We start from the raw sequence: 25,455 nt of genomic DNA, 5'->3' as shown, positions 1-25,455 counted from the left end.
AGAAACAAACTTTTCATAACTATGAAGTTTTTAACCTGGACTTCTAGATACTTAAGTTATTTTGACCCAAGAGCACTACAATAAATAGGATGGAATTTTTATAATAAATAAAAAGGATGAATTATATATATATATATATAAGCAAAATAAGATTTTTCTAAAATGGTAAAAGTTATTAGTTTGAAAGTCTATACCTTGGAATTTGGCAGAAAAAACTCATGCCTCTTAATGACCTAGTAGGCGACCTTTCATTCTGGTCATATTGCTTATATTCCTATCAAGTTTCATCAAATTTGAATTTCAAGCACAAATTGAATCATATTTATCAAAATTTGATCGCGGAGGTGAATCAACCGCCAAGTCAGTTCAATTTTATAATAAGACTGAAAGTATAATTGATTTTTAAAAATCGACCAACTCAGCGGTTTAATCAGTAATTCGACGAGTTTCTACGAACAGTCAGCATTACTTATTTTTTATAAAATTATCTACTTCTTCTTAACATAATTATTAGAACAAAATCGGTTAGGAGTCGGATCAGTATATTATAGATTTAACCGGTGACTCATCAAGTCAGACTGTTAGTTTATTTACAAATACTTTTAAATATTTAAATTATATATTTATAGGTCTACAAAAGGAATACAATTACATTCCTTCTATTATTTGGCCATTTTAATTAATACTTAAGTTTCAATATATCAAGTCATATAATTTATAAAAATCATATTTTAATTTAAAAAAAAATATAATAACTTTAATTTTAGGACTAAATTATAATAAAATAATTGAATATTAGTATCACGAATCAATAAACCGATTCGATTTTATTATAAGACCAAAAAATAATTTATACGTTAAAAATTGGTTAACTCAGTGCAATCCGGACGTATTCCTTTGCATTTTTCTAATATTACCTAGTGGTTTTTAATACTTAGTTATTCTATTCTTTAACTTATGATGGAATTGAAAGTGTATTTAGGAGATGATTAATCATGTATAAGCCATGTAGTTTGATGTACTTAAACATAAATATTAGTTTAGAAAAATAGCTAAATAGTAGAAGAAATAAAATTACATTGTTTTTGCAGAATTTCTTTTTAGTTTCTAAAGTTATTTAGAACTATAATTATTCAAAATTTTTATTAGATATACCAGCGATCGGACGGGGTGACTCACTAATTGAAGATATTAATTTCGACATCTAAAATGCCATGTTCAATTCTAATAAGTGCTCAAACTTTATGCAGAGAATGAGACTTTTCCCATGGAAAAGAACAGATTCCTACTATTTCATCCTCGGTCTCACGTAGACAATTAATCCTGTCTCCTTTTGTGGTGGTTGGATGCTATGACCCGTATTTGCCTCGTTAATTTGGATTGATGTTGAAGAGCTAGCTACTAGCATGCATCTTGCTCACAAAGACTTTGTTCATGTGGGTTTGATTTTGAAAAACTTGTCATCTTCAAAAGGTACGTCCATACCTCCTTGATTTTTTGGTCAGAGCTAGCTCGATGAATTCCACAAGTCATTAAGATTTGTTAGATCGATATTAATTAGATTTTGAATCGTACTACATCTTGAAACCAAGACGTAGGTAGGTAGGACTGAAATATTATTGATTGATAGAAAAAAAAAACTATATATATATATATATATATATATATACACATAAATTATATATGACTAATATATGTCACCTTCATTTACCAATTAATATAATTTTATTGATCATTAGATGTGCATGAAGCCATTAATTAATTACATATGCAAAGGTTTGCTGCACGTGGATATATAAAGTTTCACTTAGAATTTAGCACAGAATAAATGTGTTGCATGAATGCATCTATCCACATCAACGGTAATATCTCCGAAGTTAGGAAGAAATATATATAGAGACAGATGCTTAAATTTTTCTCTCTCTTTTTTTTTTTTTTTTCTAATGGTGGTTTCCCACCAAGTTTGGAAAGAAGTACAGGGAAAAGATTAGGAAACAATTAGGGAGTCAGAAGTCATTTTACTAAGTAGCAGAGCTTCGTCTCTAGATCTCTTTTACTCATTTGTACTTGTTCTTCAAGTATTCAAAGTTCTGTTCAATATTCCAACCTCTTATTCGTCTATGATCCATTGAATCTTGAAGGTTATCAGGAATTTCAAAGTATTGCTGGTCGTTGATTTCTTTTAATATTCAACATAGGAAATGTATTGGAGTTTCGTCACTGGAAATATATATATTTGTAAAAGGAATGGCGGAAGAGATTGAAGATCAATTCTAAATCCTAAGCTTCGTACGTAGGACTTTTACGAATACAAATATTTCCACCAACAAAGAATAATGACTAAGAAAGTTAATGGACAATTAAACAGTATTCTCCCAAGACTTACTTCAATTGACTTAAATCTCTAAATTAATTCTCATGACCATATTCTCTAATTAAGATGGAGCAACTTCTTGGTTACTTCTCTCCATTTTGTTGGGTAATTTGTTATCTTAAAGCGGAGAATAAGAACCAGTCTGAACAAATCAATTAATTTGTTTACGAGCAGAGTCTAAAATGAGTAGATCCGATTGAGTTATTAGGAAGACGTTTCCATAAGTTTGACACCAAAAAGAAAAAAAGAAGAAAAAAAGAAGAAGAGAACATATAGTTGCTAGAATTACGTGGGAAAATGTTAGGAAAATGTATACAAGGAGTAGCTCATGAATATAATATTGAGATGACTCAATCTTTTGGCATCTAAGACTCGGTTTGGTGATGCCAAATAAGATATGAAATCAAAAGAATCACAACCTTCCACCAAAACCATGGAAAACTGATCAGGGTCTTGAAAATATATATATATATATATATATATATATATATATATATATATATATATATATATATATATATTTTGCCAACGTAGTCACATCCATCCACACCCACTGGCCTTAATAAAAATTGGTCAAACCCACGAGTCCTCTAGGTCGCCTTTTCCCGATTCAAACCTTACAACCAACACCCTTCGTTTATATATGCAACTTACATATATATAATATCAGCCCTGGGGGAAGTCATGAGTAACTATGTAAGAAAAGAGACATTAACTTTACCATATGGCTCTAGGTTATTTCTTTTTAGCCTGTTAAGAATTCTCGTACTAGCTGGAAGTAGGAAAATGCATGCAAATTAATTTAAGTGTTGAGTAGAGCCGTAACTCATGCATGGATTGTTCCATGACCAGACCCAATACTCAAAACTATGTTCAAAGTCAAACAACCAGCACATAGGTTTTGTGTACTTTTTTTTTCCTTCCTTATTATTGTTTTCTCTTTTAATTAATGGAAAATGGAAATATACCTCAACAATTTCACTTCATCTTGGCCTATATATACCTGTATATGTTGCTCTTCTTTTCTCCACCCTACCACTTCCATTTGAGTTATAGAGATCGAGAGAGATAGAGAGGAAGAGAGAGAATGGCGACGAGCGGCGAGTCGAGGGTTGCGATCATCGGGGCCGGCATAAGTGGCCTCGCTGCTGCGAAGCAGCTTGCGAGGTTTAATCCGATGGTGTTTGAGGCCACATCCTCCATCGGTGGGGTGTGGAAGCACTGTTCATACCGGTCGACGAGGTTACAAACCCCGCGACCGGACTACGAGTTCTCCGACTTCCCGTGGAAGAACCGGGCGGACCCGACCTTCCCGACCTACGACGAGATATTGGAGTACTTGCAGGACTACGCCACGCACTTTGATCTGTGGAAGTTCATCAATCTTGAGAGTAGGGTTTCGGAGATCCGATTCCTAGAAAACCCGGCGAAGGCCGGTTTCACCGAGCTGTGGGGCGGCAGTGGCCGGCCCCTCGCCGGTCAACCCATGTGGGAAGTCGGGGTTGTCACCGGCCAATCGGAAACTGTTCAGGTTGCTATTCTTGCTTCAAAGTTTGGAAATTATCTAGAGTTGCCAAAATGGACCATAACTTAATTGATGATACTACGTAGACATCCATGCATGTAAACCTTGCATGTTACATGCATGCAGCCCGATGTTCTTTGCACTATTTTATTTTTCTCAACAAAACAAAAAAATTCTAATTTTTTTTTATGGTTTTGAATCAGTGGCACAAATTTGAATTCGTGGTGATGTGCACTGGAAAATATGGAGACGTGCCAAAGATACCAGTTTTCCCACCGGGCAAAGGGCAAGAGGTATTCCAGGGGAAGGTGATGCATACCTTGGACTACTGCAAACTTGACGAAGAAGCTAGTAAGGAATTGATGAGAGGAAAGAAGGTTGTGGTTGTTGGTTACAAGAAATCCGCCATTGACCTTGCTGTGGAATGTGCTCAGGCGAACCAAGGTATATAATTATATAGATTATGATGTTTTTGTGAAATTTCTTACTCTTTTATTGTATAATACCACAAAATTCATATTGTTTTCCTAAGAAAGAACCAGTAGTTGAACAACATACACACATATATAGATTGATAAACAAAAAAGTATTTGTCTTGTGATATATATGTTTGGATTCTTGCCCATTCTAAAGAGTAATGACCTTGGATTAGTTAAATATTCGAAGAGAAGTCTGCTTGCTTTTACTTTTTCTTTCAAGGGCTGAAACAATTAATTCCTCTGTGGTCAAAGTCAAGGCAAGCTAAGAGTTTGACATGTTGACCTCTCATTCAAAGGAAGGGAAGATAACTATCATAATACAAAACTAGTATCATGTGCCTTTTGTCCAATAACATAAGAGTCAATATATCGACTAATTAACATACTAATGAGAACAGCTATCTAGTGTCAATACTCTAATATTCTATTTGCTGACTTTTGCTTAGTCCTTCCATTTTCCACTATGATACTTGTAGACCTAATTAATCAGATAGAGTTGACTTAGTTTAAAACAAATTAAGTATTGACTCTTTTTTTTTCCTTTGAATTGATTTGGAGGAGCTGATGGGCAACCTTGTACTATGGTGATACGAACCTTGCATTGGACAGTTCCCTCCTACTCCATATGGGGCCTACCTTTTTTCTTACTCTATTCAACCAGGTCTTCGCAGTTCCTACATCAAAGGCCTAACGAAGGGCTGCTAAGATCTCTTCTTTGCTACTCTTTGACCCCATTGGTAAGCATTTTTTAAGAGTACTTACTTACTTTACTATGTTCTTTAACTAATCACTAGCTTTTTTGAATGCGTCAAACGATATTATATATAATGAGTTACACCATCAAGTTGATCAAATATAAAAATACTATATAATATTTCCTTTTGATTAAATAGTAGTGGCTTCTTTTTTATGAACAGAGGAGAAGTGTTTCAAAGTTTATTGAGTCATATCTCACATGGAAGCTGCCACTGGAGAAGTATGGCCTGAAACCAGATCACCCCTTCACTGAGGACTACGCCTCGTGCCAGATGGCTATCTTGCCGGAGGACTTCTTCGCCGAGGCGGACGAGGGCCGGATCTTGTTCAAGAAGTCATCCAAGTGGTGGTTCTGGGAGAAGGGTGTGGTTTTGGAGGACAACACCAAGCTGGAAGCTGATGTTGTCTTCCTCGCAACTGGCTTTGATGGCAAGAAGAAGCTTAGGTCAGTCCTTCCTGAGCCATTCTCTGGACTACTAGAGGACTCTTCTGGTGTCATGCCCCTATACCGGTAACTATACTTTTTATACTCCGAAAGCTTAAAGCTGCTAGAGAACGGTGATTTTTATTTTTTATATTCTGACTAGCATCGGTGGTCACAGGGGCACAATCCATCCTCTGATCCCCCACATGGCGTTCATGGGTTACATCGAGAGCGTGTCGAACCTCCACACGTCGGAGCTCCGTTGCAAATGGCTGGCGAGGCTACTCGAGGGGCGGTTCGAGCTCCCGAGCGTCGAGCGGATGTTCAAGCAGACGAGCCTCGAGACTGAGGTGATGAAGAAGACGACGAGGTTCTACCGCCGGCACTGCATCTCCACCTTCAGCATCAACCACAGCGACGAGATCTGCGAGGAGATGGGGTGGGAGTCATGGAGGAAAGGAGGGTGGCTCTCTGAAGCCTTCAGCGCTTACAGCAACCAAGACTATAAAGATGATGAGAAAAACTAATAGGTTTAATGGTCCTACGTCTTCAAAAGAAGACATCAATTATTGTGGTTAGGGTTTCTTGAGACAACATTAATTGTTCTATATATTGTACTACTACCACTACGAACATGAGTTTTTCATAAACTATGAAATAAAAGTTATCATTATGAGGGAATTATCTGAAATCGCCTATAGCTACCTCGAATAATATATAATATTTACACAAAATATATATAATATATTTAAATTAGGAGAGTGCATGGGCTTCCATTTCTTGCTTGATCATAGTGGAATAAACCCCATCAGTATAGTTTGCTAAAAGAGCTTCATGGCTACCAAACTCGACGACCTTCCCATCTTTAACCACGGCAATGCGATCTGCCTCTCGAATTGTAGAAAGCCTGTGGGCCACCATGATCGTAGTTGCTCTTTTTGATACTTTTCGCAATGCCGTTTGCACAAACTTCTCTGATTCCAAATCTAATGCACTGCTTGCCTCATCTAGCAGCAAAATCCGTGATCGCTTGAGGATTGCTCGAGCGATTGCAATCCTTTGCTTCTGGCCACCTGATAATTGCAACCCACTCTCACCTACCTGTCACAAAGTTGTTGTTGTTGTTTTTTTTTTAAAAAAAAAAAGGAAAAAGTAAATTCACACACACAGATATGTATATGTTTTATAGTATTTTTTGAATGAGAGGAAGAATTAATTCTTACCTGGGTTTCATATCCTCGTGGAAGCCCACTTATGAACTTGTGGATATGGACTTGCTTGGCAGCCTCCTCAATCTCGGCCCATGAAGCTTTCAAATTGCCAAACCCAATGTTGTCTCTAATGGACCCGGCAAACAAAGTGGGCTCTTGGCCCACCAAGGCACACACCCCTCTAAGCCACTTCACATCCAGCTCCCTCGCATCCACCCCTCCAACCATCACCCTCCCTTCATCTGGATCGTAGAACCGCTGCACCAGCCAGATCACTGTCGACTTGCCGCTCCCGCTCCCACCGACGACCGCCACTGTGCTCCCAGCCTTCGCCTTCAATGAGAATTCCCTTAGCACTGGCATGTCTGGCCTTGACGGATATGCAAACGTCACTCTTTTTAACTCAACGTCGACGAGCTTTCCGTCCTCGATAGTCTTAGAATTTCGTTGATTAACGTTGATCAATGACTTACTTTTTATGACGGATAGGACTCCAGAAATTGCCAAGGATGCACGGGACGTGTTCGGGGCCAAGCCTGCTAGTTGGCCCACGGAGAAAGTACTCAGGACCAAGATCATAAATATCTTAAATACATTGCCGAAGGTTGAGTAGCCCATTTTTATCAAGTAGGATCCAGCCCATAAAGTCAAAGTGTATGCGGCGTACATAGCCCCTTGAGAAAGCCCAAAGACGAGGCCCACGAGATGCGAACGTCTCATGGACTTCTTCATGGGCTCCAACAAAGCAACCTCGAAAGCTGACACTACCTTGGCTTGGGCCGACAATGACATCACTGTCCTTATATTTGACACAGCCCCTGCGGCGATACTGCTGGCCTCGGCAAATTGGTCGTCGTCCAACTTCGTCCCAATACTAATAATTAGGCTAATGTAGTTAGCCCCGAGCGTGAAAGGCGTCATGGCAATAGCAACAAGAGTTAGCCTCCAGTCAAGAGTAAATGATACAAAAAACCCAACCCCGGCCGAGCCCAGGCCCATTAAAAGTACTGAGTACCGATCCCCGAGCACCGATCGGAAGGCGACAGAGTCGATCGACAACCGTGAGATGAGCATGCTAGCTGAGTTCTCCTTGAGGTCGAACCACCCAGGGTCTTGTCGGAGAATTGACCGAAAAAGCAAGTTTCGCACTCGTACCGTTAGCCGCGTCCCGGCCCATCCACAAAAGCCCTGGAGGCCCGTCATGGTTATAACACAACCCAGGCCCAGGCCCACTATCGCAAGAGATAAGTAACCCACCTCCCTCTTCATCGTAGTAGTGTCATCGTTGAAGTAAATTTGAAGAGCTTCTCCTAGAATTAGTGGGAAAATAGAGAATATTGCACCAGCAGTCACACCCAAGAGAAACCCGACTATGAGCAATGGCACCTCCGGCTTCTGAAGCTTCCATATTTCAGACGTGTCAATCTTTGTAACCTCTCCAGTCCCAATCTCAACCTCTTCTTCTTCCATTAATTGCATGGATCTCCCATGTCCACCAGACACTATCGATATCTCCACAAAGCTATCATACTTGGCTTTCTTACATCGGCCGGGCTTCTCGGGCCCGTCCATCGCAAGGTGCACCAACTTCGCGTACGGCCCGGCCCGGTTAGCGAGGTCGACGTGGCGGCCGGACTGGACGACGGACCCGCGATCGAGGACGGCGATGAGGTCGGCGCTGCGTACAGTATGGAGGCGGTGGGCGATGACGACTCTGGTCCGGCCCGCACCGATGCGGTCGATGGCTCGTTGGACCGCGGACTCAGACTCGGGATCGAGCGCGCTCGTGGGCTCGTCCAAGAGAAGGATTCGTGGATTTCTAATCAGTGCACGAGCCAGAGCTATTCTTTGCTTTTGGCCACCCGAGAGTTGTCCTCCACGTTCGCCAACCTTAGTAATTAAAAGAAGTTTGTTTTTTTAAAACAATTATTAATCTCTAATTGTGAGATAATTAGGTTGGGAGGTATTACTTGTGTTTCGTATCCATCTGGGAGACCCAAGATAAAGGTGTGAGCATTGGCAGCAACGCACGCATCAATTGCTTCCTTTTTAGTAGCTTTCTCTTTGCCCATCATCACATTATCAAGTATGGTGCCAGAGAAGAGGATGGGCTCTTGGCCCACAAGCCCAATTTGGTCCCTTAGCCACCTCAGATTTAGGGTCCTTATATCCTGGCCGTCCAAAGTGATTGATCCTGGTAATTCACACATTAGAATTTGTTATAGTAGGTGCATTAATTTGTGACATTTTTGTTTTCTCTTTTGACCTTACCTTGGTTTGGATCATAGAATCTTTCTATGAGTGCAAAAATGGTGGACTTGCCTCCTCCGCTTACTCCTACCAAAGCTAGCATCTTTGATGGGGAAATAGAGAGGCTGAGATTGCGAAGGATCATGACCCGAGGGCGAGAAGGGTACGCGAAGTTTACTCCTGTGAACTCAATTCGACCTTTAACCGATGACAATGCCCGCCCCGCCTCGGAGAAATAAGAGTCGATCTCCGGTGCTCTATCGATGATATCAAATACACGGCTTGCCGCCACTGTCCCTTGTGCAAATTGCGCAAAATATGATAGCGCCAAAGCTAGGCCCCTGAGAAGTTCAACACTTAGTATCAATCTATATAAATTCTTTTCATTTCTTGAACTCTTTTTTCCGTGTGTGGGACTACTAAATAGTACCTTCCACCAAGATTGACACCAAAAAAGCAAGCAATAGCATCTCCTCCAGTGATTTCCCCCTTGGCAACCAATAGAGAGCCATACCAAAAGGCCAGAGCCCACTGTGAGTAGGTGACCAAGTAGATGACACCAACTCCTGCACCCTTTGCAAACCCAATCTTGTGCCCAATTGGTGCAGACTTCTCAAGCCACTCGGCATACTTGTCTGCCATATGATCCTCCATCACAAAAGATAGCACTGTCCTTATGGAGCTAATTGCTTGTTGGGCTATGTTACCTGCTTTCATGTATGATGCCTGTTTGCCAATTCATCAACCAATTAGCAAACAAACTTTACGCCTAAACATTAGAATACAAATGAAATGATTAAAATTTTCAACATTCTAATAGTATATTATGGCTAACCTCTTCCTTGGAAGTGAGCCCAACATAGACAGCCTTGTAAACAATGCCAGTAAACATCATCACTGGCGTCACAGAGAAGACAACCAGAGCTACCTTCCATGCCTTGATGAAGCCCACCATGTAACCAAAGATAAAACTAAAGATGTGATGAATGAAATGTGCCATCTGTATATCCCAACAAAATGGCATCAAATTAGCTATTACTACTGTTTTAAATGAAACAAGAATAGGAATCAAGGCAACTAAGAGGTCGGCTGGGTCAACTAAATGGTATAAACTAGATTTTTTTTTTCATTGAAATCTTATAAGAAACTTTAGTTACCTTCTCTCCCATGACTTCTTGGATTTGTGCAACATCACTAGAAATCCCATGCATGACATCCGCAGTGCTAACCTCTGTGTCAAAGAATCCAACGTCCTGCCTCAACACTGCTCTCAAATACTCCCTTCTAATCCTTTGGGCTGATCTCTCCCCCACTGTTCTCCAGCAAGTTATCTCTATAAGCCATCAATTAATTAAACATTGATCATAACCACTTAACGCACAATTATTTAACTTGATTCTAACCATCTCTCTTTGTTTCTATCTCTAATTAACTCACCCATATATGCTCCAACGATCACTATCAAGGCGAGTGTTCCCATGTAGAGGCATATCTAAACCCATCAAATCACATAATTAAAATGAAATAAACCAAAATATATATGTGTGTGTGTGTGCGTAGTATTCGACAGTACCTTCTTGACATCCTTCATCATTTGATCCTTATCGTTTATAGACTCCAACGCAATCCTATTCACAAAATTTCCGAATAAATACGAGTACCAAGGAAGTGATCCACCACTGATCATAGCACCAACGCAGCCCAAGAACACGAGAACCAAGTCCCGTGCAGTTGAGTACTTGAACAAGCTAAGTAAACCCACTGGTTGACTCACCCTCATGTCCCCTTCATCATCGTCATCATCTCCAATATCATCATCATCATCATCTAAGTCAGACCCATCATGCCCATAACCACTTCTATCCATCAGGTCTGCATGGTCTCTTCGTGGTGTCAGGTAAAGATGATCAGTGGTGTAATCGTGAGAGAATGATATCTCATGCGAAGTGTACTGATCATGATCATCATGTCGACGACGATGTTTCGACGTGCAATTGGCATTAAATTCCGGGCTACTCCGAGGAGCAATCACCTCCTTTGCACTGTAATAGTCCACCATGCTAAGATCATCTTTACTAGCCAAGGAAGTCTCAGTTCTACGTCCTCTTCCATGGAAAACTCCAAAATTTGTAAACACAGTAGACGTGCTACCTTCAAAATTTCGCCTACCGGACTCGTCGGGCCCGTGGCTTGAATGCGAGACGTAGCTCTGCAGCTCGAGCCGCCGGCGTTGTCTCGACTGATCATAGAGTGGATTGGAAGTTCTAGAGAGGTAGTAGTCATTGGCCGACCGGCGCAAGACGGCCGGGCTGGGGTTCGGGGACGTCGGAGTCCATGGGCTCAGGACCGCACCGAAGCCGTCCGGCTGGCGCCAGCAAGTCGGCTCGGGCTGCCATGATACCGAGCTTTGCCAAGACATGTCGTCTGGGGAAGGACGGTGAGGCCTCCGGTGAGGCCAGCGGCCACCGCGGGAGAATGACTCGTCCACGGTGATGGAGAAGTCCGCCATGGTGGTGGTGGTGGTGGTGATCAAGAAGTGGAGGATTAAGGAAAGGAAAGCAACGGTATGTACATAGTCTTCAAAGATGAACCTTGGAAAGGGAGGGAGGCTTCGATTGCATCGTCTGTTTATTAATTTCTTGTACTATAGTATGTGGATGCATGCAAAGTTGGAACAAGTCGGTGTTGTTTAGATGTAAAGAGATCTACGAGAAATTTAATTTGTTGCTCATTTGATTCTAAATCTTCTTCCAATTGGCAAAGAATAGAGAAGAGCGGCTAAATAATTAAATTATAATATTATTAATTCGCATAGAGTAGACAAACACACGCGTTGCTTTCTAAGGAATTCAAATATATGCCGAAGGAGACAAAAACTAGTATCCTCGAATCTTCCAATAGACAACAAAGCAAACAAAATAGATGGAAGAATAACTGGTAATGTCAAGTTCCATGTAAAATTGAACCCCATCCAATATAAAGAGAGCATAGGATATCTCAAATAGGATGAGTGTTCCATGTAATAGTGATTTTTAAAAGTAAATGCAGAGAAGTAGGAAGAAAAAAAACAGAAGAGGCAATGGACCTTTTATAATCAATAATATTAGAGAATATCGTACTGGATTTTGTTTCAATAATTTCAATATATAACAAGAAAACATGCTACAAAGTGGAGACGTAATGCCTGACTGCCCAAAAACATAGTTTCTCCATGCCAATTGGCACGTTACCACCCTAGGAACTCTAGATTGCCTCTACTACACAAAAATTTATCACAATGAAACTGGGAGGAGACCATAACTCAACACAAGAATTACCCAACATACAGAAGAATGCATATAACAAACTGCAACATCTTTAGAGAACGGAGAAAAATAAAATAAAAATCGCCCGTGTAGAAAATATAGTATATACTTGGACTGAAGTCCTGCAGGATCACCTGAGCTTCGATTCATTTCCTTTGCTTCGAAATGATGAAAGAGAGAAGAAAGAGCGAGGTGCTGCAGATTTTCAGACAGATATTAGATATCCAAATTAGAGTGCAGGATGTAGAAAATATTTGCAGTAGAACAAAACTCAAAAATTGTTTAGGATTGTACAGAAAAGTCTAAGCATAAGTACTTTCATTTGCAAACTCGAACAAATCCAAAATATCACTATCACTTGCTAAGATTTTAAAGATCTTATTTGATAGTTACCCTTAAGAGAGCTTCCAGTAAGAAGGTCCTCCCTCAATTTGAAGTTTGCAGGAGGATTTGGAATGGAACTGCGCAAGGATTGAGCTGCGCAAGTAGCAAGCTTGTTAGGATAATTGAGGAAACAATAGAGGTGTCAAAGTACTTAAAACCATCAGTTAACAGGAAATCTAACGTCTAAAGCACAAATAGAATATGCAGATTTAGTGTGCAGATTTCTGGAGCTCCACAAATAAATGAAGAGTCTATTGCACCTGCTTACTATACTGAAATGCTTCACGAAGATATACTTGTCTGTTGCACCTGCTTACCTTAAATGGAATGCTTTGCAAAGATATACTTAAGTTTTAGAGTTCAGATTTTTGCCTCAAGAGAGACGGTATTCTGAGCAGATATCTTTGAGCTTGTTGGAAGGTTTTGTCATTCTCTTGAGAGATTTAGATATTGTGTAGTGGCAAAGCAAGGAACGGTGTCACAGAGAACTACCAAGTACTATCAGCAATATATTTCCAGGATGATCCTGGAGGTAGTGAGGTGAGCCTGTTAGCAGAACTCCTCTGTGGTTAATTTGACTTCAAATGTCAAATACTAAGCAGGTATACTTAAGGATGTTTGCTTTGGCAACAGCCAATGAAATGCTCTTTGACCATTTGATTTGCTGCATTTTTTCAGCAAAAATGTTTTCCCTGCAGACCTCTCACAATAATGCTCCAATGGAATATCTGCAACACTGGCTTTTATATCATACATATTAACTTAAAAAGGTTACCTGATTAGTTAGTCATCCAATTGTAAAATTAGTGAGCATAACTACCAAAGAAATGGGAAATGGTACGAAAAGAAATATGGCAACAAGCATGATACCTTGATCACTGAAGATATCACATTCATTGAAGCCATCATAGGAAGGAATAGGATATCCCATTCTCGACTTCCTCAGATCATCTGAAGATCGTGCTGCCAAATCAAAGCTATCTTCCATATCATCATCACCTTCCGAAGCTGTTGAGGCAGATACCCAATCATTTACTAGACTTTCAACACCTCGGCTCTTCCTCCCAAATTTCAATAATCTCTTGAATCCTTTTGTCATGTCTTTGCGTGATTGCTGAGATGCATTAGCAACAAGCACAGGTATTTGAGCGCTTCCCCATTTTTTTCTCATTCGAGCAGCATCAGCCTCCATCATCTGGTTCAGCGGGTGGGAGTTCCAGGATGCTGGACTTCCAATAGGCGAATCTACAGAAGCATCGATATCTGACGCCTCTTGTGCATAAGAAAATGTGTGTGGAGCATGTAAGTTCCATGATCGGGGGCTTTCTCCTGGTGACTCTTGCATGTTTCCTCCAAAATTATTATACTTTGAAGCAGCAGTAGCCGCAGCTTCTGAGCCAGGATCATCTGAATGTCTAAATTGGTGGCTCAGTCTTGGTCTTTCATTATCCGTAACTGCAAGAAAGTCTGTTTCCCTTGGATTTCCTTCAGTGGATGTCTTTTCAGATTCTTCTTCATCTTTGACTGTCTCAAGAGAATCCTCCAGCTGGTCCACCATTTCTTCTGAATCATATCCATTTTCAGATACATCATAATTGATGGAGGCTTTTTGCTTAGCAGCAATGCTATCAGTAGCAGGGCCTGCGTTATTGCCTTTCCTGAGAAATGGCTTTGAGCCACCACTTTTGTGGATTCTATCAGAGAAATTAGTACCAGTTTGGTCCTTGGAAAACCTTAAAGGTGCCAGATTGGCACTGTCATCATTGAGGGGTGAAAGGTCCTTTAATTCAACAGGACCAGTGCAGCCTTTTCTCATGGAATGTGACCTGCGTTGATTATCACCCTTCAAAGAGTCATTTGTCTCTTCAGTGATGCTCTTGCTACGAGAGAAATTTCGAGAGTGCCCACGTGCATTTATCCTGCTTACTTCTGTTGATGGTTTTGTGTTTTCCTTTCTAAAGTCAGAGAAGTTGGGAACTGATTGGGCAAGAGGATTTTCAGGTAGATTCCTGCGTTTTGCAGAGCTTGTAGGTTTCACAGAAGGCTTGGGAATTGATGCAACTGATGTCCGAGGGGTAGAGGAAGACAAAGTTTTACTAGACGAATGCTTCTTGGAACTAGTGCTTCTGGAAGAACCATCACCAGAAAGGTCATCGCTGTGGGTCTTCTCTTGATCACATTGACCTTGTTCAAGCAGATCCTCTTCCTGTAGGGCTTCTACTGCCTGATGAAAGGATATAAAAAGGATAACAAGAAATTGTAATTCAAATTCAATGGTATGATGATTTGCAAGCTCTGATGGGATATAGAAATGATAATTTTAGATCGGACTTCGATAGCAACATGCAAGTTAAGATTAGTTCTTTAAACCAAGGAAATACACATGGAGTTTTCAGTTATAATGACATGAGAAGTAGTATGCCCTTTAGATCTTATGAAACAGGTACAAATGGTGCATAAGTGAGTACACTAAGCAAATGTTGTTAATGGTGAGAAGATGCTACAGAAAATTTACAAGAAAAGCCTGCCATGAAGCAACACAATTTATTTAAATTCCTGACTCTTTTTGAACTTTTATTTGAGGTAGAATCTACTAACTAAACCTGTGAAGCATATCTTTTGGTGAATTATTATTTACTGCAGATAGAATGTACTACAGTGAAATTTTAGTCCCACTATAAAATTTGCCAATCACAATAATAGAAACCACACTATTACGGGTACCATGCTTGAGATATCTCACTATAGAATCAACAAAAGCACTTGTGTTTAAACATTTTATAATATCATTTGTGACAAAGGCACATCCAAGTTTGTGTTTCACTCTCAAATTGCAATCTCACAACATAAAGATGCCCACAGTAATCCATACTTTTGGAAAGTAACCAAATTCTAGAAGAACTGACTAAATTCTACAATAAGCCAAAGCATGAATGGAAGCAGTAAGACATTTGAAATTGTAGTACCTGGTCTTTTTCTCGAATAGCTGAACCCACACTAAATGATCTCATCTTTTCAGCACGACGACGAGCATGAGAATCTCGACCATCTCCAGATCCTGAGAGCTTGGTTCTCATCTCTGCATGGCTGCGCTCCAAGCTGTCATGCATTGCCTTAAGTATTGCTTCCTTATGTGCCCCTTTCGATGCCCAGTCTTCCCTTAGCTTAGCATTCCTTTTCTGCATGTATTTCTCATAAAACTTTCCCCTGGACTCATCCGATGAACTGAGAGTTCCAAGCTGCTGCTGTATGTTATTACCATGATCCTGATTGTCTTCCATCTTTAACAGCAAATTAGTATCAAACTCTGGTCCACTGCTAGAACCATCCTTCACTAGATTTCTATCAGGAAATGGATTTGGAAGAGCCACTGCTGGTTTTATCTCTACGGCCTTTGGCACATGATCCACCTGCACATCTGCATGTCTGCTTCTCCTAGAGGAACTCATCTGATCATTATGGACCCTAAGCTTGTGTGCAGCAAAAAGCTTTTCCAACTCATTAGCCTTCATTTGCAGTTCATCGTTAAGTTCTTGATTTCCCTTTGGTGGTCTCATCACCTGAACCTGATCCACAGAAGATTGCAAAGGTGGATCAATTGTCTTTGGACATTCTTTAACCTTCCTTGCTGGAAAAACTGGAACACCATTTCCTTCACTAGATATTCCTTCATTTTTAACTCCCTGCAGCTTCTTGATGTGACCAGGAGCAGATAATTTAGTCTGCAAATTTGCTCCCTGACTGACAGGGTCTTTTGTTTTGACAGGAAAAGATCGAGATGGAAAATGAGAATCAGCTGGATCCTTTCCCACCACTTCCTCAGACATTTTTGGGGGAGTTTTTTGTGTTACAACAGCTGTCAAGTCATTCTCCAAGGAGATGTCTTCCCCCTTCCCTGGTGAAGCATTGAGATGAGTCTGAGAATCAGACAGATATTTTAACTTCCCCTCAATGTCCTGAGTTCTTCCAAATGTCCGAAACTGGCTAACCAAGATTTGTTGATCCTTCGAACCAAGACCATCTTCTGCTAAAGAAATCTCTCCAGGTTGGGACTGGTAACCTTCTTGAGCTTTGTGTGTCCTCTTCTTTTCTACCGTTGAAAAGCTACAGGGTGCAACTGGCATATCTTCTTGAATTTTCATGCCCACAAGCTCTGGTTTAAGTTTATCCAGAAAAGATGTACCCTTGGTTGATTGTTGAAAGTTTTTCATCCGGGCATCAGGAGCAGTTTGCTCAGTCAGTCCATGATGTTCGTCCCGTTCATTGGAAACTTTTAATAAATTACCCATATGATCCTTTTCCATAGCTGACCCTAAATTTGTGGTTAAGGTCATAGCATTTTCATCTTCTTTATGAATTCTACTTTTTGCAAAAGCTCTAGTTTGAGCTTTAGATGGAGGAAAACCAGCTGCAACAGAAGAAGGTAAGACAGAGGAGGAAGAAGTGCCTATCAGGGTGTCTTTCTGACCCAACAAGGACCTGGATGATGCAGTCTCCTTCAATCCAGCAACCTCTTCTTCAGTTTTATTGCTTGATTGCTGATGCAAATTGGCTGATGTAGGAGTCCCTGCAGCACTCCCACTCTCCTTCCTGTCACTGAAGCTACTATTATAGCTGCTGTTAAGATCAATACTCATGTCACTAGCACCGCTCCATCTCCTTAAGACCGATTTTTCCATGGAGATATCAGATGGGGTCCTCCTATGCTCTCCCTTCCCTGGAAGATTCTTACTAACACCACCACCTGAGTTGTTGTTGACAGTGCTGGGACTAGAGACTTGTTCTTTCTGTTTACTTTCAAAGAGGTTTATTCTATCCTGCACACTCAGACGCCTCGAACTACCTCCAACCAGCTGTGCTGGCTCAGCTGCTACTGTAGTTGGAGGAATTGGCTTATCTGTCTCTTTCTCCACTTGCTTTTCGACAAAACATGGAACGGGCTTGGGCTGCTTACTTGCCATGGGTTCTGCTGGACTTTCATCTGGCTGTTGGCTGTTACCAGACTTGTGGAACTGAGGCCTGTCACCACTTCCATGGAGTGGCTTGCCAGGGCCAGTTGGTTCCTCTGTCTCATCTATTGACATGTCTGAACCAGAGGAGGATCGGAGGTTCCTGTCTTCAAAATCCTTCCAGTGTGAAGCCGGTGGCCTTGCCAGCTGCTGATGGCTTACAAGCTCAGGCCTCCGCTGACACAATGAAATGAACTTGGCACATGCTTCGCTGCCAATACAATACACATTCTGTTATGATTTAGCACTTTCATAATTCAAACAGATACTAGTTGGTTGAAGAAAAAGGAGAAAGGAAAATAACCATAGACACAAGTAATAGGAAGAAAATGAAACAGAGCTGTAGCCTTTTGTCAAAATAGTAAGAGGAAGAAAAAAAGAATTCCAAACTTAGTCACCTACTAGCCAGTAGCCAGGTCCACTACAGCAGATATAGAGGACTATTATATTCTTTTTTTTCTGGATAAAAGGATTCTTTACTTTCTTATGAAGCATGAAAGAACCACAATAAATTAAATTTCTTGTACTAATTCATTTAGATGGACACTGGATAAGTTTATTTCTTTTTTTCCTGAATTCTAGGTTTAAGATACTTACTTTAGACGATCTGCACCAAAATGATCTGCAAATTGAGAAAGCTCAGAGACATTGTCGAGAGTAAAGCCAGCAGAAGATGCCCGAGTACAAGCAGTGGTTAGATCTTGCTTTAAAGCAACAAGCCGCACATCAATCGCCCTAAGAAGCTCCTTTCTGAAAGGAAACCATATAAAGACACTAGTGTTAGCCTTTAGTTGAATAGCTCAAGATGTCAAAGAGGCAAAATTGCTATTTTTAACTGTGGCAATGTATATTCTCAGAGCATTTGATAACGAGCCTGTATTTTTTTATGATAACAACTAGAGATTTTAAAGGTAAATTGATCAAGCTGCACGAACTGTACACTCAAAGTCTATGGGATTTAAATATGCACTAAGCCACTAAGCTTGCCCTTCTGTCTTGAATCTCTATTGAAGCCTAAAGAACAGCCTTCTTTTATTGACAAGATAGCTAATCTGCAGTCAGCAGCAACTTTCTACCCAGATGGACCTTTACTCTTTATCACTTCAACTGCCAGTTTCACTCTACTGTTATATAGTTTACCATCATTTTCACAAGTTACAGCAGCTTTCAACTTCCATTCTTGTCCATTGTTGACAACTTTAGATAGATAAAGTTATGCTCAGAATTTAAGCTCTACTCTCTTTCTACCACATATACATGATTCATGGTCCATGGATTTATTCTAAGTACTTCAATAAGTTCATCATCAATCTGTTTTTCATATATATGTGCCTTCCAATCTAAGAAAAGATGAAAGTAGTGATACATGGAAGGCACTTAGAACTTCTACCAGTTTCTGTATTGGAATTATTCAACCATAAAGTACTATCGTCCCTAGGATACTCAACTAAAATTCATCCACATCTCGACTCATGACCAACCATTGAAAACCCTTTCATGAAAAATAGAACCACAGGGAAAGATAACAACTCATTTAACTCCCACAAATAACAGAAAAGAGTTTATAGTGCACGACTATCAATAACTGATGAAGAAAATAATTAAAATAGACAGATACATAGACAACTGTAATGACTTCCCGTAGAATAACTAGAAACATGGACTTGCACAAGTGATCAGGAACACTCATATTTTTGTAAATTTTCCAATGATTAAATTATGAACTGACCAAAAAGATGAAGAATTTAAGCCCCTATCATGCTATTGTTGCACATTCCATTAGAAATAAATTGCTAAGAGTAAATGAGCAAAATGAAGTGTTCCCTTCTTGTTTGGAAGGCTAATTTGGCAACAACCACATATAAAAGTGAATCCTAGTTTGAGAAATAACATAACCAAAAAGGAGCTCACTTTGTTATGTCTGCAGCTGCTGCAGCTGTTGTTTGATTTTCACCTGAAAAGAATCCAGAAGAGAATTTCTTGTTAAAATAATGATGCAACTCAAATAAGCAACAGTACAGAAAGAAAGCTTTCAGTAGAACAGGTGTTGCTGACATTATTGCACAAGACGGGAAAAAAAATTCAGATCTATTGGATAAGATGATTATCACAAAACATCAAGTTAAATTCATAGATATGTGATTATGGAATAAATATGCATTCATGAAAAGAAGGTCGATTTGTAAGACAGAAAAAGAAAATTCAGGAAATTCTTGTTTGAACCTGAGGCCCTTATTGCAGTATTCCTTTTACTTGCTATATCCATACGTCGAATGATTGTTACATTTTAATCAGCAGACGGTCATTCTGTAGTTATCTGTCTCATGAATTTGCTTAATGAATGACTAAAACTATTCTCCTCGACAGCTAGACCTAATTCCTCAGAGGGAAAACCCCATTGTGCCAACTGCAGAGAACCCTTCCTCTATTCAGCGAGCCAAAATTTTCTTATCTGAAAGATAAGTTTCAAAACAAGTCTTGATCCTCCAAAATCTCTACCCTCACCTTAGTAGTGACCAATCTACTCTAATGGTACACCATACCTCAGCTGTTAGTTCACCTTAACTCTATTCTTCTTTTTTTCCCACCACTATAGAGTGAGGAAATCCCTACACCACCGCGAAAAAGGTGAGGAAAGAATACAGCCGACCTTCCTTCTCCATAAGAAATTATAAGAACTAAATACTGAGAAAATTATAATTACCAGCAAGTGAGCTTGCTTTTGACATTATAACCCCTCTTCTACTATTCACAAATCTTCAAAATAGTTCAATTCATCATGTGATAATATGACTGCCGTATTTTCAGATCTCTGTGGGATAAAAACAATTTTACAGCCTGAGTAGTTGTCTTTATCCTAGTGGTCCTTGATTTCTTTAGTTCATCGCTCAACATTTCATTTTCAATTTAACAGGTAAACAAAAAGAAAAGTACCAACAGGAAATTTTTGCCTTTAAAAGTACATAAGTAAAAATATAGCTAGCAGTAGACTGAGATACTAGCAGTCGTCACCCATCATCCTGTAAAAAAAAGGTCAAAATTAGTTCACAAACAAAAGGCATGGTTCACTTGCAGGCATCTAGTGCATTAGCTCCCTCCCACTAGGAAAGAGTCTATGAAAGCAAGATGAGTATCCCCCATTTTTCCCTGGACTTCATTTAATGTTCTCTTCCTGTCATTTCTCAATGTCATCTCTCAAAAGCTTCAATGTCTCCAGAATTTTCCCTTTTAACCCTGAGAAGAGGTATTTGGCTACCCAAACAGACCCTTAAGAAGTAACTTTAATTTAAGAAATAGAGAACAGATCCAAATAATAGCCATCCTCAAGGTTCAATCAAATGCTAGATTTAGAAATGTGAAATGCCCACAATTCTGGCCTTTCTTGGTTAGAAAAAGGTTGCTCCTGAAGCATATTTAGGAAAGGAAAATCAAACATACCAGGTGTAGCAGTCAGAGGATCTCCTGCTCCCTGGATTGAAAGCATTACACTTCAGCCATTGCTAAGAGATATCTAGATCCAGATAAAAACAAATCCAATAAATGTATTACCTGTGAATATATCCTTCTCGCCCCTTCCAGCTGGGACATCTCTGCATCAAACGTACTGACCAATTCTAGTACCTCAGGAGTACTGACGAATCTAACAAACCTGCGTCCAAGTTTCCATCTTTATGCACACACAAAATCAACACACAAAAATTCTTCCCAGCCCATTAGTTATTAATCTAACCTCTCGAGAGTTCCCTTGTTGAACCATGTCCCCCCATTCCTCCTCTTCTCGACCTGAAGCTTAATCGACTGAGCTGCCTGTGCAGCTTGCTCTTCGGCAACTTTCAAGTGGGTAACGAAAGGTTTCAAGAATCCGGACGCGATCTTCTCGGTCTTCCCATTTCCGGAAACAAACAAGTCACACCTACAACCACATAAATAGTGGGGAAAAAAAATCTAGGTAACCTTAAAGAATCAAGTTGAAAAATTCCTCTTTTTATACAAAATAATCGAGCGCAGTTACCGTGAGCGCTTAGGAGAAAGCTGGAAAAGAGCGTAGTCTAGAGAAGTCTCCGAGTCCATTTCCACCACAAATCCCTCAGATCTATCAGATCGAGATCGCTTCGCATCAAATTTCAAGTACCTCCCAAAAAAAGGAGCCAAATTTCGCAGCGACGACAACTGATTCAAACAAATCCGCCACCAAATCTCAAATTTATTCTCCTACAGATGAATACACTCCGAGAAAACTTCCTTATCTCCCGATCGCCCAAATCTATCGATGTCCTTCACTCGATCGCTTCCGATTGCACCAAACGCTCGCCTCCTGGTGCCTTATCCGATCCCTCCGACGAGCATTACTCCCTCTCTCCCTTGTTATAGACGAAAGAACCCTAACGCAGCGTCGCGTCTACTAGAAGCCTTTGCTGTATGCTGTTCGCTTTACTTCCTCTCTCTCTACAACTCTTTTCTCAAAGGAAGCATTAGAGAGAGAGAGAGAGAGAGAGAGAGAGAGAGAGAGAGAAGATGGAGAGAAGTAGGGTGGGAGTGGGAGTTAAACTTTAAGCTGTTGGGTGACCCAAAAGACAATGATACCCTTATAAAGACGAAGTAATTACCTTGAGTGGGATTTTTCTTGCCAGAGATTTGGGGAAATTGAGTGACCAAAATGCCCCTGGGCTCCTTTATTTTCACGCTTGTTTTGGAGTTTTGCGGCAAGGATTTACTTCGTTGGGGGTTGTTGCTTAAGGTGGTCACCTTCACATTACTAAATTGATTTCAATATATAATGAGTATATTATCTTGGCTTCAGATTGATGGATATAATGCAGGAGTTAAATATCCTTTTTAGGTCCTCGATTCTCTAGTTTTCTAGTTAGGTAATTTACAGTTTGATTAGTTGAGCTAAATGAAAATTACAAGGGCCTTTTTGCATATCAGAATCTTTGTTCTTAGGGAGAGTTACATAGAGACAATTTTAAAGACATTTGACAGGAGGAAAACGAGGACTAACATTCTTTTCAAATAAATCTTCGCAAAAAAGTCTCTCGGGATCAAGGCTGTTTGGGCTTCCCTCCTCACAACTCGTCGGTTCTTTTCATTCCACAAGAATAGGTCGAAGAGGTAAAGCCTCACTCGTCTCGTTATTCTATAGCTTATACGCCTGCTTCTGATGAGGTAGAAGTAGGATTTCGATGCATCTTCCTTCGGTCAGCCTGTCATTGAAGGATGTGAGCAAAATCATCAGAACGTCAGGCTCGAAGATAGTAATCATGGGCTAAGAATATAAGTAATCTGAGAGTGACAGAGGAAGGGAAGGCTAAATCTAAGCTAGGAAAGAAAAAGTCTTAGAAGAGCATCAGAAAGTTAACTCTAGAAGGAGATGTTGGAGGGATTTTAGTATCTCCCTCACAAAGAGAACAAGGAAGAGCATACAATTCTCATATGAACAATGATGAGACAATCATTCACTTTAGAGTGGAGGGGAAATTTTCAAAAGCTAGTAGTCCAGCTGAGGCCGAGGGAAGCAAGTTTTAAGGATGTGGATCTCTAAGAGATGGCATTGGGTGAACCTCTTAGTGATCTCACGCTTTCACAAAGTGTCCTCACCTAGTTGAATTTGGCTAAGGTATTCCTGTCTATCCTCTTAAACCACCTCAAGCTAGTGACATTCTTGAGAAAAGCTAAGGGCTGAGAGGAGCAGAAGGCCATGGGGAAGCAAGTTTATAGGGGAAGATCACAGTCGCACTAGTCAAACTAGAATCTCACCCACTCCTTGTTCCCTAAGTAAAATGAGGTGCTAATTGTGAAAAGAAAGGCCATCTTGGATCCCTTTCTAGAAAGACTAGCATCTACACGGTGAATCCTTAAGTAAGGATGAGGTGCCAGCAGAGTTGTAGAGTGACCTCTTATCACAGTGTTAGCAGCTCAAACCCCTAGCAACCTCCATTACCACTTAAGTTCTAGATGTCGAGCCCATCATCCTCTTAGGTAGACAGACTTTGAGCCAGTTAACTTTGCCTGGGAAGCTTGAGATCGACATCTTGCATTTTCAAATGAAGGCCTACCTTAAGAAGTCAAGCCTCTTCTCTTGATGACTAAGTAGTCAAGAGCCCAGAAAACCAAAAAAGAAGTAGATCTGAATAATTGAGACAAGGGCCTTGCTAGGGTGAGCCTGCGCTACCGCCCAATGGATAAAATTCTGACTGTCTAAGTGAAGAATTTATTTTCTACCCTTATCAATAAAAGGTTGCTAGTCTTCCACCAACTTCAATCAACGATAAGCTGTGAGTAACAAATAAAAATGAGTTCAACCTTGCATCCAAAATAAGGTCAACCAATGGCAAGGCATTGTCATCCCGAATGATTTATTACAAAGAATCTCCTCATTCATATATTAACAATTTACTTCCAGATGACTCAACATTTAACAGTTACATAGATATCTTAGCAAGCTTAGTTTGAACTTTGACATGACGAAATGGAAACGTAATGCATGAAAAAGAAAAGGAAAATATTGGATTAGCATTTGTTATACTATTCATATGCCTGATTTGTTTATTTCTTTTGTTAACTAATTGCATGAATCATTAAGCTAAAGAAGTTGGAAAATAAACTAGCCTACCCACTTTTTAAAACAATAATAGATATATAGAGATGCAAATGACACATATAGCCCTCACAATTAAATTATAATCATACAACATTCGAATTAGTGACTTCTAATGCGACGTTTTAACAAAACTAATATTAGGGGTATTCTCGTCCATGTAAAGTCAGACGAGTAAGGGTGTCGTTGGAAATATCTGCACCAACTTGGGGCAGAAACGGGAAAGGACAGCGCCTCTAGTTTTAACGGCTCAATAAGATTAAATTTAAAATTCTTTCCTTCGAATTTAAAATTTAAAATTCTAGCAGTGAGATCATTTTGTTTTACACTTTACACTCACCGACCGACTCCTAACAACAACAAGATGAGTTTCATACTATTTTACAGAAATGTCCTTATGTTTTATTCTTATTTTACGTACCTCTTAAGTGCCAAATTTTAGAAAATTTTCTATCAATTATTTTTTTTGGGACGCCGAATTGAGAATTTAAAAAATTAGCACAAGCTAATTATGTATCTAAATTGATTTCAGAGCTCTTAGTTTGAGGGATTTATTAGAAATATTTTCCTACTATTTTTACTTATCTAATTTGATTATTTACATAGATATTTAACTTTTGTATTTGAGTTTAGGCAAAGATTAGGAGAAGAATTGAGGTTTCACTAAAGCATCAAAAAAGGAAAGATTGAGATTGAAGAAAAAAAAATCATGTTGATGGGATGTTTTGAGAATAACTTATGAGGCTACAAAGTAGAGTCATTGAGATTAGGACAAAGAGATTAAATTTTCAAAGCAATTAATAGGAATAAGAGCAAAAGGTCATCTATCCAATCCCAATGTAGTGGTCTATATCTCTAAGATTAAAAGCAGTGGATTTTTTTTTTTTAATTTGTCACCACCATCATATGAGCAAGGGAATAACAACGATACCTCAACCACTTGAGTGATGTGCAACAAAAGTGTGATGCAAAATATTTTGTGACATACCAGAGAGAAACAATACTCCCAATCTCATACCAAACATGAAGTGCATGGCCATGCTGCTTCTTTTTTCAGAAAAAAAAATACAACAGATTAATGTTGATAGGATTGTCAAACATATCATTCACAAGTCCTTTAGATTGAGATGATTATAATTG

The 25,455-nt window shown here is 39.7% G+C and overlaps 3 protein-coding genes across 3 annotated transcripts; 1 reads left to right on the top strand and 2 right to left on the bottom strand.

The window, feature by feature from the left end:
- The first annotated feature begins 3,461 nt into the window (after positions 1-3,461).
- On the top strand, positions 3,462-6,229 carry LOC140795687 (probable flavin-containing monooxygenase 1). The gene is made up of 5 exons (XM_073148404.1): positions 3,462-3,905; positions 4,103-4,343; positions 4,937-5,115; positions 5,296-5,645; positions 5,737-6,229. Exons 1-5 carry the CDS (start codon positions 3,462-3,464, stop codon positions 6,083-6,085), a joined length of 1,563 nt encoding a protein of 520 aa, XP_073004505.1. The 3' UTR covers positions 6,086-6,229.
- An 82-nt stretch (positions 6,230-6,311) lies between these two features.
- LOC140795583 (ABC transporter B family member 19-like) lies at positions 6,312-11,528 on the bottom strand. The gene is made up of 9 exons (XM_073148258.1): positions 10,593-11,528; positions 10,457-10,511; positions 10,177-10,352; positions 9,855-10,019; positions 9,450-9,745; positions 9,041-9,360; positions 8,740-8,963; positions 6,782-8,659; positions 6,312-6,659 (listed from the first exon to the last, which is right to left on the bottom strand). The coding sequence occupies exons 1-9, from the start codon at positions 11,526-11,528 to the stop codon at positions 6,312-6,314; spliced, it is 4,398 nt and encodes a 1,465-aa protein (XP_073004359.1).
- Positions 11,529-12,142: 614 nt separating this feature from the next.
- Positions 12,143-22,277, bottom strand: LOC140785862 (uncharacterized). The gene is made up of 10 exons (XM_073133946.1): positions 21,730-22,277; positions 21,448-21,630; positions 21,267-21,366; positions 21,156-21,186; positions 19,629-19,671; positions 18,315-18,467; positions 15,675-17,928; positions 13,579-14,932; positions 12,718-12,801; positions 12,143-12,519 (listed from the first exon to the last, which is right to left on the bottom strand). Exons 1-10 carry the CDS (start codon positions 21,786-21,788, stop codon positions 12,455-12,457), a joined length of 4,326 nt encoding a protein of 1,441 aa, XP_072990047.1. The 5' UTR covers positions 21,789-22,277; the 3' UTR covers positions 12,143-12,454.
- Between the last annotated feature and the right edge of the window lie 3,178 nt (positions 22,278-25,455).

The sequence above is a fragment of the Typha latifolia genome, chromosome 1 (genome assembly GCF_019914945.1).
Source record: "Typha latifolia isolate L0001 chromosome 1, TyphaL0001v2, whole genome shotgun sequence".
Classification (NCBI taxonomy): domain Eukaryota; kingdom Viridiplantae; phylum Streptophyta; class Magnoliopsida; order Poales; family Typhaceae; genus Typha; species Typha latifolia.
Note: the sequence above shows the minus strand (reverse complement) of the source record. Positions and strands in the feature narration are given on the sequence as shown.

Excerpts from the sequence above, each read along its gene's own strand:
- LOC140785862 (XM_073133946.1), bottom strand. The coding sequence starts at position 21,788 with ATGGACTCGGAGACTTCTCTAGACTACGCTCTTTTCCAGCTTTCTCCT. Across the intron at positions 21,367-21,447 it reads AACAAGGGAACTCTCGAGAG|GTTTGTTAGATTCGTCAGTA; the intron begins GTTAGATTAATA and ends ACTTGGACGCAG. Across the intron at positions 17,929-18,314 it reads TTTGGTGCAGATCGTCTAAA|CGAAGCATGTGCCAAGTTCA; the intron begins GTAAGTATCTTA and ends TTGTATTGGCAG.
- LOC140795687 (XM_073148404.1), top strand. The coding sequence starts at position 3,462 with ATGGCGACGAGCGGCGAGTCGAGGGTTGCGATCATCGGGGCCGGCATA. Across the intron at positions 4,344-4,936 it reads ATGTGCTCAGGCGAACCAAG|GAGCTGATGGGCAACCTTGT; the intron begins GTATATAATTAT and ends ATTGATTTGGAG. Across the intron at positions 5,116-5,295 it reads GCTACTCTTTGACCCCATTG|AGGAGAAGTGTTTCAAAGTT; the intron begins GTAAGCATTTTT and ends TTTTATGAACAG.
- LOC140795583 (XM_073148258.1), bottom strand. The coding sequence starts at position 11,528 with ATGGCGGACTTCTCCATCACCGTGGACGAGTCATTCTCCCGCGGTGGC. Across the intron at positions 9,746-9,854 it reads GGCTCACTTCCAAGGAAGAG|GCATCATACATGAAAGCAGG; the intron begins GTTAGCCATAAT and ends ATTGGCAAACAG. Across the intron at positions 8,660-8,739 it reads CAGATGGATACGAAACACAA|GTTGGCGAACGTGGAGGACA; the intron begins GTAATACCTCCC and ends TTAATTACTAAG.